Consider the following 13247-nt stretch of genomic DNA (forward strand, 5'->3'; position numbering starts at 1 on the left):
TCTCTCTATCTCTCTCTCTCTCTCTCTCTGCCTGCCCCCTCTCTATCTCTCTCTCTCTCTCTGCCTGCCCCCTCTCTCTCTCTCTCTCTCTCTCTCTGCCTGCCCCCCTCTCTCTCTCTCTCTCTCTCTCTCTCTCTCTCTCTCTCTCTCTCTCTCTCTCTCTCTCTCTGCCTGCCTGCCCCTCTCCCTCTCTCTCTCTCTCTCTCTCTCTCTGCCTGCCCCCCTCTCTCTCTCTCTCTCTCTGCCTGCCCCTCATTTGATTGGCTTGCTCTAAGTTTCACCACACAGACTGCAGTGGTTCAAGAAGACGGCTCACCACCACCTTCTCAAGGGCAATTAGGGATGGGCAATAAATGCTAGCCTTGCCAGCGACGCCCACATCCCATGAACGAATAAAAAAAACTTGTCAATTGCTTGTGCGATTCTTGCATCTGTGTCCTTTGCTTCCACACATTCTGGCTTGTACACTGTCGTTGGTTGCACGTGCCCCAGGTTGCTCATCTTTACCTCTGCACGTATCACTTCCTTGCCTTGCTTATTTTGTCTCTCGTGGCTTGCCCTCTTTCTCCTCTTCATTTTCACATGGCACCCCTTTTCACTTCACGGACATCTCCAAATTGGGGGGTGTAGTTGACACAAAGGAAGAATGCGACAAAATTCAAGAAGGCATTAATAAACTTGCAGAATGGTTGTGTAATTGGCAAATGAATTTCAAGATAGATAAGTGTGAGGTGTTGCATTTTGGCTGGAAGAATAAAGAAGCCACATACTGCTTGGATAATGGGTTAGAGGTGCTAAGGGATCTCGGGGTACACATTCACAAATCGCTAAAAGTAGCAACGCAGGTTAATAAGGTCATAAGAAAGCAAACCAAGCACTGATTCATTTCTAGAGGGGTAGAATTGGAAAAAAGTAAGTTGTTTTTTTGTTAAACTTTTATAGAACCTTGGTTAGTCCACACTTGGAGTATTGTGCACAGTTCTGGTCTCTATGTTTATAAAAAGGATATAGGGGCATTGCAGAAGGTGCAAAAATGATGATACCAGAACTAAGAGGATATACTTAACAGGAAAGGCTGAACAGGCTGGAGCTCTTTTCTCTAGAAAAGAGAAGGCTGAGGGGTGGCCTGATAGAGGCCTTTAAGATAATGAAAGGGTTTGATCGGGTCGACGTGGAGAAAATATTTCTTCTTGTGGGCGAGACCAAAACTAGAGGTAATAAATATGAGAGTCACTAATAAATCCAATAGGGAATTCAGGAGAAATTTCTTTACCCAAAGACTGGTAAGAATGTAGAACTCGCTACCACAAGGAGTAGTGGAGGCAAATAGCATAGATGCATTTAAGGGGAAGCTAGATAAGTACAAGGGAGAAAGGAATAGGGTTAGATGATGAGTGGGTTAAACGATGAGTGGTGGGAGGAGGCCCGTGTGGAGCTTAAACACTGGCATAGTCCAGTTAGGCCAAATGGCCTGTTTCTGTGCTGTAGACTCTGTCGCCCTTCTGCACTGTTTATCTGTCCTTGTTTCCTCTTGTGCTTGTATTTTTGTTTTTTATAGTAAGTTGATTGTCCTTTTCTACCATGTGTTTTTTTTAATTCATTTCTAATCTTTTCCTTTGCTTCCCTCAGTTTTGCCGTTTATTCTAAGAACATTGTTTTTCTGTGCTGTGTGAAAATGGTTCTTAGTAATGCAAAGGTCTTCATTTGCCTAAAATTTGGATTCAAGTAGCTTGAGTGTGTTTGTCAGCGTTAAGTGTGCAGTGGTTAGTTTGAAGTAGAGCAGGTGAAGGATGTGTCTTGGCCAACAACAAGAAAAATTTCTCTTAAGTAACACCAAAGCGTTATTTCGCAAGCAGAGGTCACGAGTGAGATATGATTGGCTTCATGGTCATATGTGTGATTGATCATGATGAGCTAGCCATACCATGACTTTCTTAAATGTGCACTTATTTTTTAAAAAATCAATTCTTGGATTATGGCAAGTTATGGAATTGTATTACATAACAATCCAGTTCAGAAGTGAATAGATAAAATGCATCAAAGTTAAAATAGGTTTACTTTCTGATAAGATGGCTTATATTTAAAATTTGTGACGTATAAGATGAGGAAATTGTGCTAAAAGACATTAATACCAGCCTGCAGAGACAATTACTACAGAGTAAAATCTATAATCCACTAAGATACTATGATGGTGTCAAAAAAAAATCTCTAGCTTAAAATTGGGGTAAATTTAGTTTCAGCCTTCAGTGTAACCCCTCTCCATTTTAAATGATATACTAATACAAACCAGTACTCAATTCCCTGTGTCCCACTTTGATATTAATTTTTCCTTGGTGTAAACTACAAAATGGATCAATACTACATAAATGCAAGTTTATTTTATTCCTGGTCAATTTTCTCCCTTTCATCTGACTGTTAAATCTTGCTGGGATACAGTTCTGCATATATCAGTTAACCTCTGGCCCCATGGGATCAATATTCATGAGTCTTGATGCTAGTTAATTGGGTGTTTACAACTGTTCACAAGTCAAAATTGTTTTCCCGAGCAATAGTTTCAGGAATGGAAAGGCATCCTATTCACGGTGATTGCCTTGGCAACGGGCAGTTGCAGGGCCATTCTGTAAACACCATGTATTGTTCTATATGTATAAATGCGTAGGCTTCGAGGAGCTCCTGAACATTTACCTGAGGAAGGAGGAAGCCTCCGAACGCTTGTGAATTTAAAATAAAATTGCTGGACTATAACTTGGTGTTGTAAAATTGTTTACTCTTGGAGAATGTCATCTGACCCTGAGTTTGGTTAATTTACACTTGTAATTCAAAACGGTCACCATCACAGATCATTCATTCGAGCCGACTAGTTAGGTTTGTTGCTCTCAAGTAGATCTATTTTAATGTCTTGTGTTCGCAAAGAAAATTCCTGAAGTTTCAAACTTAGGAAAAGACCAGTGCCAGTTGAGTCTCCACAAAAGCACTGGATGGCAGTTAGTACTGACTAGTTGAAGTTCTTAACCCCTTCAGTACTTGCCTGTTAAAAATGCTTATGTACTTTTGAAAAATGCTTATGATACAATTGCTGTGTATCTTGGAACTGGGTGCTGAAAAGATTGAAAATTCAAATTCCAAGTACATGTTAACTAGCAAATCCTGACCATTGTAGGAAATACCAAATTTAACCTTTGTGTGCCTATGGTTTTATAATGCCTTGTGTTTCACTCACTTGTGTCTCTTGACAATTACTGAATAACTGGTCGCAAGACTATCAGAGCTCTTTGAACAAAACTCGATTTTTAGCTTCTTCCACATACAGATTTGTTTCTGAAGTAGTTGGCTTCTGTTGCTAGGTCTTTTCCCAGTTGTCTTAATCGGACGATGTTTTGTGAGCCTTTTAACCTCTGTTCTAGTCTGAATATTCTTTTGTCTTTCTGAATCTGTCCTTGGTTTGAATCGGAGTCTTCCTTTCTCACCATCTTAAGGCAAAAGCTGTCTCTTTGTACTTGTAAACAATTTTACAACACCAAGTTATAGTCCAACAAATTTATTTTAAATTTCACATTCTAAAAGGCCTTTTAGGTGACACCTCTCTGTCTGCTCACTGTGATTGCCTTGGCAACGGGCAGTAATCACCAGGCATTGTTCTGTGATTTACAAATGCGAAGGATTCGAAAATTTCATTTCCACACCATTCACCTGAGGAAGGAGGAAGCCTCCGAAAGCTTGTGAAATTTAAAATAAATTTGTTGGACTATAACTTGGTGTTGTAAAATTGTTTACAATTGTCAACCCCAGTCCATCACCGGCATCTCCACATCTTTGTACTTGAACATCAAACCAGTTCAAGGGAATGTAGCTTTCATCTCATCCTCGCTTGTCATAATCTGAATTTTATTAAAAACTAGACCGTTTGATGTCTTACTGTAAAGGGCTCCTTGATGTTTAACGTAGAAAAACGCCTCCAGTGGATGTAGTATATTTGGATTTTCAAAAGGCATTCGATAAGGTGCCACACAAGTGGTTGTTGCTGAAGATATGGGATTGGGGGAAATATATTATGATGGATTAAGGATTGGTTAACGGACAGGAAACAGAGTAGAAAATAAACGGGTCATTTTCAGGTCAGCAGGTTGTAACTAGTGGGGTGCCTCAAAGATCAGTGCTTGGGCCTCAGCTGTTTACAATATATATCAATGAATTAGATGAAGGGACCAAGTAATATATCCAAGTTTGCTGACGATACAAACCTAGGTGGGAAAGTAAGCTGAGAGGAGGCTGCAAAGGGACATAGACAGATTAAGTGAGTGGGTGAGAAGGTGGTGATGGAGTATAATGTGGGGAAATGTGAAATTAGCCACTTTGGTAGGAAGAATAGAAAAGCAGAATATTTTTTAAAAGGTGAGAGACTAAGAAATGTTGGTATTCAGAGGGATTTGGGTGTCATTGTAAATTAATCATAGAATGTTATCATGTAGGTACAGCAAGCAATTAGGAAGGCAAATGGTATGTTATCCTTTATTGCAAGGGGATTGGAGTATAAGAGTAAGGAGTTCTTGCTGCAATTATATAGGGCTCTGATGAGATCACACCTGGAGTACTGTGTACTTGCCTTAGAGGGGGTGCAACGAAGGTTCACTATATTGATTCCTGGGATGAGAGGGGCCTCTCCTATGAGGAGCGATTGAGTAGAATGGGTCTATATTCTCTAGAGTTTGGAAGAATGAGAGGTGATCTCATTGAAACAGGGAATCCAGGGATATAGGGCTAGGGTGGGAAAGTGGAGTTGAGATAGAGGATCAGCCATGATATTGAATGGCAGAGCAGGCTCGAGGGGCTGTATGGCCTACTCCTATTTTTTTTTATTCGTTCATGGGGTGGGGGCGTTGCTGGCAAGGCCAGCATTTATTGCCCATCCCTAATTGCTCGAGAAGGTGGTGATGAGCCGCCTTCTTGAACCGCTGCAGACTGTGTGGTGAAGGTTCTCCCACAGTGGTGTCAGGTAGGGAGTTCCAGGATTTTGACCCAGCGACGATGAAGGAACGGCAATATATTTTCAAGTCGGGATGGTGTGTGACTTGGAGGGGAACGTGCAGGTTCCCATGCGCCTACTGCCCATGTCCTTTTAAGTGGTAGAGTTCGCGGGTTTGGGAGGTGCTGTCGAAGAAGCCTTGGTGAGTTGCTGCAGTGCATCCTGTGGATGGTACACACTGCAGCCACGGTGCGCCGATGTTGAAGGGAGTGAATGTTTAGGGTGGTGGATGGGGTGCCAATCAAGCGGGCTGCTTTGTCCTGGATGGTGTCGAGCTTCTTGTGTTGTCGGAGCTGCACTCATCCAGGCAAGTGGAGAGTATTCCATCACACTCCTGACTTGTGCCTTGTAGATGGCGGAAAGGCTTTGGGGAGTCAGGAGGTGAGTCACTCGCCGCAGACTACCCAGCCTCTGACCTGCTCTTGTAGCCACAGTATTTATGTGGCTGTTCCAGTTAAGTTTGTCAATGGTGACCCCCAGGATGTTGATGACGGGGAATTCAGCGATGGTAATGCCGTTGAATGTCATGGAGAGGTGGTTAGATTCTCTCGTTGGAGATGGTATTGTCTGGCACGAATGTTACTTGCCACTTACGAGCCCAAGCCTGGATGTCGTCCAGGTCTTGCTGCATGCGGGCACAGACTGCTTCATTATCTGAGGGGTTGTGAATGAAACTGCATACTGCAATCATCAGCAAAGATCTCCATTTCTGACCTTATGGTGGAGGGAAGGTCATTGATGAAGCAGTTGAAGATGGTTGGGCCTAGGACACTGCCCTGAGGAACTCCTGCAGCAATGTCCTGGGGCTGAGATGATCGGCCTCCAACAACCGCTACCATCTTCCTTTGTGCTAGGTACGACTCCAACCACCGGAGCGTTTTCCCCCTGATTCCCAATGACTTCGATTTTACTAGGGCTCCTTGGTGCCACACTCGATCAAATGCTGCCTTGATGTCAAGGGCAGTCACCTCTGGAATTCAGCTCTTTTGCCCATGTTTGGACCAAGGCTGTAATGAGGTCTGGAGCTGAGTGGTCCTGGCGTAACCCAAACTGAGTATTGGTGAGTAAGTGCCACTTGATAGCACTGTCGACGACACTTTCCATTACTTTGCTGTTGCTTGAGAGTAGACTGATGCGGCAGTAATTGGCCAGATTAGATTTGTCCTGCTTTTTTGGACAGGACATACCTGGGCAATTTTCCACTTTGTCGGGTAGTTGCCAGTGTTGTCGCTGTACTGGAATGGCTTGGCTGGAGGCAAGGCTAGTTCTGGAGCATAAGTCTTCAGCACTACAGCTGGGATGTTGTTGGGGCCCATAGCCTTTGCTGTATCCAATGCACTCAGCCGTTTCTTGATATCAAGTGGAGTGAATTTAATTGGCTGAAGACTGGCTGCTGTGATGGTGGCGCTATCTGGAGGAAGCCGAGATGGATCATCCACTCGGCACTTCTGGCTGAAGATGGTTGCAAATCTTCAACCTTGTCTTTTGCACTCACGTGCTGGACTCTGCCATCATTCAGGACATTTCTTATGTTCCTGTGTTTACAGAAGTATAATCAAACAAAAATGGATTTATTGAGGTTTTCTCCGGCAGTGTTCCAAACTTGGATTTTCAATGGTTGTAAAACAGTCGGTGACCACAGGACCGGTCTTGGTACCTCTGGCTTGCAGTGTTTGAAATAGAAGCTTTTGTCTTAAGAATTGCCAAGTATTGAATTTTAACCTATACTGTGTTCGCTCATTTTTCCCACATGTGGTCAGAATCTGCACTGCAATCTCCCAAACTCCCAAATCTTATGTACAATTTATAAATGTTCTAATTGGAAAGTACTTGAAAGGAGTAATGCAGTAATTGACATTATTGAGCTGGGGCCACATTACGTGTGTAGTACCTTTTAATATAATCTAACCTTACTTTTAAAAGATTTAATCTCTTTTATTGAACTTGATTTTATGTTGAAGTAAAAATCACTACAATAAAATCTGCTTGCTACAGTTACCAACTTTTTAAAATATTGAAAGGTTTCCTTCATTCTCCAGCACTGCTGATGGAAATGAAAGTCACTGTTTCTAAAAAGTGTTCCAGTTATTGTTTCTCATTGAAATTACTTTTCTAATCAGAATTCCATCACTGCTCACATTAAACAAAGTAGCACATCTCACAAAATTCATGTCCCAACCAAGCACTGCGTGGTACGAGCATGTCAGTTATGTACATGTGATTTAACTATTTCAATCAAAGCACTTGAACCTTTTTAAAAAGCGATACAACACAGTTGTGTAGATTATTATCTTTTGGACAGATTGAATTAAGCAAGCTTTATAGGATACCCTATTCCTGTCTGAAGGAGTTATCTTCAGAACTTGTTTCTATTCATCCTTCAACTGCTTCATCATGCCTTCAGTGGCATCCTCAAGGACCACCATGCAATGTGGACTTGGTGCATTTGGAGAATTCCTGTGTTTATAAATGCTTGGGAGTAATCTCCCTATCCTCAGTTAATTCCTGACTTCATGTGAGGAAGATTTATTCCTTTGATCTCTTGACCTATTTGGGCCATCTTTATTGTGGGTGCATTTGCAGCTTGCTTCAGTGGGAAGTTCCAGCTTTTTGATGCAGGGATGACAATTTCAGAGTCCAGATTTTCAAAATCATCTCCTCATGAGACGAATTCCTTCCATTACTGCTTTGCAGAATCCCAGAGACAGTTATGGCTGGAGGATGTGTAGTTGATTCTCAACTCCTTATTAGCCAGAGATAAATAGTTCTTCTGCATTGTTTAAGTGGCAATGTCTGCATAATCTGTTATCATATTGTCAGTGACATTATCCATAGGCATGGATGAGCCAGAGCTTCCTCCAATTAAACATTGGGAAGATTGAAGGCATCTTAATCAGCATCTACAAAAACTCTGTACTTGGATGCTGATTCCACTCCCTCTTCCCAACTGTTTGATCTTGAGCAAACTCTGCATCCTATCCATCACCAAGACCACTTACTTTTACCTCTAATATCGCCTGCCTCTGCCTTACCTTGCCCCCATCATCATTGCATACTCATCCACGTTTTTGTTACCTCCAAGCTCTATTTTTCCAGTTCCTTCCTCACTAGCCTCCTGAACTCCATCCTACACAACTTGCAGTTCATCAAAAACGCTGCTGCATGCTTCCTGCATTGCAAAGTCCTACTTGACTGTCACTCCCATCCTCGCCAATCTCCACTGGTACCATGTCCTCTATCATAGAATCATAGAAATTTACGGCACAGAAGCAGGCCATTCAGCCCATTGTGTCTGTGCCGGCCGAAAAAGAGCTATTCTGCTTAATCCCACTTTCCAGCTCTTGGTCCGTAGCCTTGTAGGTTATGGCACTTCAAGTGCATATCCAAGTACTTTTTAAATACGATGAGAGTTTCTGCCTCTACTACCCTTTCAGGCAGAGAGTTCCAAACCCTCACCACCCTCTGGGTGAAAACATTTCTCCTCAACTCCCCTCTAATTATTCTAATTACTTTAAATCTATGCCCCCTGGTTATTGACCTCTCTGCTGAGGGAAATAGGTCCTTCCTATCCACTCTATCTAGGCCCCTCATAATTTTATACACCTCAATTAATTCTCCCCTCAGCCTCCTTTGTTCCAAAGAAAACAACCTCAGCCTATCCAATCTTTCTTCATATCTAAAATTCTCCAGTCCTGGCAACATCCTGTTAAATGCCTTCTGTACCCTCTAGTGTAATCACATCTTCCATCCCAACCTGTGCTCTTCAGTCTGCATATTCTGGCCTCCTTTCTACCATTAGCAACACAGCCTTTGGCTGTAAAGGGTAGTAGAAATCTAGAATTCTCTTTCCCCCCCCCCCACACCCCACAAAAGGCTGCGGCTGCTGATACAGGACAATTGGAGCCTTCAAGACTGAGACCGATCGATGTTTGTTAACTAACTGTGTCAAGGGATATGGCGCTATGGTGGGTAACTGGAGTTCAGGTACAGATCAGCCATGATCTAATTGAAAGGATATAAAAAGGAAGGAGAGACACAGGTAGAGACAGTCTTTTAGAAATGGGAAGACTGAGAGCAGTAAGTTTTGAAGAAAGCTGCTAATGTTTTAGGGAGGCTCAAAGTCAGAAATTCTGGAGTAACAAGACCTATTTAAGTCATGTAGGACAATCCATTAATGGTCTGTATGTTTACTTGCTGTGAAATAAAGCAGCTTAATAATTTGTATCAAGCTTTGTTATCTCTGTTTGCCTTTGGAGAAATTGAAGACGCATTTATATGAAATCTATGAATACCCAGTTCAGGTCACAAGGGGATGCTATTGTAATGTCGCTGGGTTACGCTATCATGCAAGTCGATAAGAGGGCAGTGTTATCTATTTTAAAAGTAAGCCACTGAGGCTGCTGGAGTGTCTGATGCTGGTGCAGACCCGACTTTCTAACAGTGACTCTCTGTCGAGTATTTCCAGTTATTGCCTTCCATTGAGTGGTTCAGAGTTGTCAATTTTTAAAAATTACATCATTTTCTTTACACAGGTTTTGTACAGGTTGCATTAATGAAGACATTTGAGGTGAAAGATGGAAATAAAACATGCTTGTTGGCTGAATTCTCAGCTAACTTTTCAGTCAGCTATGAAACCACTACTAAAAAGGGGGTAAGTAACATTGAGTCTGTAGTTTGGCATTCGATATCTTTATACATATCTTTCTTTTAAGCATGAGGTGGATGATTATGATCATCTACTCAAAATATATAGCAAAAACTCACTTAGATATAGGTAAAAAGAAAATTAATTTGACTTTTGTGTCGCTTCTCAGGTCAATGGGGAGAGATGTTCGTGTTTCGAAAGTAACTGAATTGAGCTTTAATCTTCAGTACTGGATAATGATTGCAGTCTAATCAAGTACTTAGTTGGCAGTTCAAATACCTGAAATACCCTTTGACATGCTGAAACGTTTTTTGTTTATCTTTAGGACAAATTGGATGAGCTCAGCTCTCCTCAGTTATTTAGCAAGTTCCGGGAAATATTAACAGGAGGAACAATGGTTGGAAAATAAGCTAAATGGCTGTAGCTTACAGAAAGCAACATGAGGGAACTGGAGATATTGATGGATAGTTAACTGAAGGTTAACAGTGCATTGTGCCGCAATTGTACAGAAAGCGGAATGTCTTCTAATGTGTAGCCAGTAAAATAGAGGAACAAATTCCAGAGGGTGGTAAAGAGTCTGGACAAGGCACTGGGATGGTCACACCTGTGTACAGTTCTGGATTTTGCTCCACAGCAAAATTATCCAGGCATTAGAGACCGTGCAATAAAGGGCGAACTCGGGATTGGTTATTGAGAAGAGCAGGCTCGGGGAGATGTTATGGAAGTTTTCAATGCTCTTCAGGAATTGATGAACTGAACCTTGAGAATATATTTGCGATTGACACAAACAACTACTTGCATTTATATAGTGCCTAGTAAAATGTCACAAGGCAGTTCATGGGAGCGATTATTAAACAAAATTTCTCACCGAGTTACATAAGGAAATATTACGGCAGATGAGGCAAAAACTTGGTCAAAGAGGTAGGTTTTAAGGAGCGTCTTAAGGAGGAGAGAGAGGCAGAGGTTTAGGGAGGGAATTCCAGAGCTTAGGGCCTAGGCAGCTGAAGGCAATGGTGGAGTGATTAAAATTGGGGATGCGCAAGAGACCAGAATTTGAGGAGTTCAGAGATCTTTGTGGGTTATAGGGCTGGAGGAGGTTAGAGATAGGGAGGGGCGAGGCAATGGAGGGATTTGAAAACAAGGATGAGAATTTTAAAATCGAGGTGTTCCTTGAGAACCGGGAGCCAGTGTCGGTCAGCGAGCACCGGGATGATGGGTGAATGGAACTTGGTTGAGTTAGGATACGGGCAGCAGAGTTTTGGATGAGCTCAAGTTTATGGAGGGTGGAAGATGGGTGGCTGGCCAGGAGACCATTGGAATATTCCAGTCTAGAGGTAACAAAGGCATGGATGAGGGTTTCAGCAGCAGAAGAGCTGACGAACTCTAGAACCAGCGGACGGGCTCAATCTTAGAGGAAGGGACACACAATTCAGATTGAACTTGAGAGTGGGCAGTGAATGTATGGAATGGGCTCAGGTAGTTGAGGCAGGGAGTGTGGAAGAATTTATGGGAGGATTAGAATAGATATTGGAGGGCGTTTGTAATAGTGGTAGTTTATGGGATGGTTCAGGTGGATGCAGTCTTTTCCAGTCCTGCCCTATTCCATGTTCCTTTGCTGTGGAAGGTAACTATCACCACAAAACAGGTATGCTTAAAAATACCAGTTCTAAACTAAGTTTTAATAGCGCGGTAAGTCTTAATGACTACAAAACAACTAAAAATTTACTTTAAAAAATGTGGAGTCTCATTAATCATTTTAATAGTTTTTGGTCATTAAAAAATGTTTTTAAATTTTCAAAAAATTGTTTTTACTTTTCCCTTCTGCCTCTCCTAATTCAATTATTTCTTGCCCTCTTTTTTTTTTCACTGTCTAACTGTTTTTACAAATGATTTCAGTGTTATACCTTTCACTTCCTGGATTTTATGTTCCAAGTTTGCAGAAACTCTTCGCAGCATGTCAAAAATGCTGCAATCTGTTTGGTCGAGGGGAGAGATCGATCCTCTCACTTCTGCCACTGGACCTAACGCTGGGCTCTTCTCTGCTTCTAAATAGTGGCAGTGCAACCAGTAAGTTAGTGGGTTAGTGTAAATCTATGGAGCGGAAAACACTGTTGGTTCGCTGCTCCGATCAATTTCTGGGCCAATAAGTTAGACACAAGGTCAAAAATTCCTTTGTCTCTTTTTTTTCCCCATTCCCAAGTCAGTGTTTGCTAAGTTTGTAAATAGTCTGATCGAGCAAAACTACTTGAAATCTCAGCCCCCGGACATCTCTGCAGCACTTCCTCAGGGCAGTGTCCTAGGCCCAACCATCTTCAGCTGCTTCATCAATGATCTTCCCTCCATCATAAGGTCGGAAGTGGGGATGTTCGCTCATGTTTGTAAGCATTCGGTTCCTTTCGCAGCCTCTCAGATAATGAAGCAGTCTGTGCCCGCATGCAGCAAGACCTGGACAACATCTAGGGCTGATAAGTGGCAAGTAGCATTCGTGCCAGGCAATGACCATCTCCAACAAGAGAGTGTCTAACCACTTCCCCTTGACATTCAGCGGCATTGCCATCGCTGAATCCCCCACCATCAACATCCTGGGGGTCACCATTGACCAGAAACTTATCTGGACCAGCCATATAAATACTGTGGCGACAAGAGCAGGTCAGAGGCTGGGTATTCTGCGGCGAGTGACTCACCTCCTGACTCCACAAAGCCTTTCCACCATCTACAAGGCACAAGTCAGGAGTGTGATGGAATACTCTCCACTTGCCTGGATGAGTGCAGCTCCAACAACACTCAAGAAGCTCGACACCATCCAGGACAAAGCAGCCCGCTTGATTGGCACCCCATCCACTACCCGAAACATTCACTTCTTCCACCACCACCGCACCGTGGGTGCAATATGTACCATCCACAAGATGCACTGCAGCAACTTGCCCAGGCTTCTTCAACGGCACCTCCCAAACCTGTGACCTCTACCATCTAGAAGGACATGGGCAACAGGCGCATGGGAACAAAACCACCTGCACATTCCCCTCCAAGTCACACACCACCCTGACTTGGAAATATATCGCCGTTCCTTCATCGTTGCTGGGTCAAAATCCCTACCTAACAGCACTGTGGGAGAACCTTCACCACATCCTGTTCCTATGTCCCTACATGGACTGCAGCAGTTCAAGAAGGCGGCTCACCACCACCTTCTCAAGGGCAATTAGGGATGGGCAATAAAAGCTGGTCTTGCCAGCGATGCCCACATCCCATGAATTAATTTTTTAAAATGCAGACGCCAATCGCTATCAGTCATGAAATGAGCTTTCTGCTGTAAACAGTGCCATTATTGATACTGAAATTGTTTTAGGGTTCTTGTTAAAATGGGCATATTTTTAAATTGGATGGTGTGCTTCAGGAGGTATTCAATCTACTCAACACCAGCAGTGTGTGACAGATGCTGATCAACTGCTCTGGGGAAATCATTTGGTGGATGAGTGCACCCAGTCATATTTCCAATGGGTGGTGCCAACCTTTGTGGTACACCATCTCTTTCCTCCTCTTCCCCCCCCCCTGCCCCCCCCCCACCCTCATGTTGTATAA

The 13247-nt window shown here is 42.9% G+C and overlaps 1 protein-coding gene across 1 annotated transcript in view; it reads left to right on the plus strand.

The window, feature by feature from the left end:
• lamp1a (lysosomal associated membrane protein 1a) overlaps nucleotides 1-13247 on the plus strand; it is a 46980-nt gene that overhangs the window by 3633 nt on the left and 30100 nt on the right. The window contains exon 2 of the mRNA XM_067992478.1: nucleotides 9556-9674. Coding sequence (XP_067848579.1) covers nucleotides 9556-9674 — 119 coding nt within the window. The remainder of the gene's footprint in view (nucleotides 1-9555; nucleotides 9675-13247) is intronic.

This window comes from Heptranchias perlo, chromosome 11 (assembly GCF_035084215.1).
Source record: "Heptranchias perlo isolate sHepPer1 chromosome 11, sHepPer1.hap1, whole genome shotgun sequence".
Lineage (NCBI taxonomy): Eukaryota > Metazoa > Chordata > Chondrichthyes > Hexanchiformes > Hexanchidae > Heptranchias > Heptranchias perlo.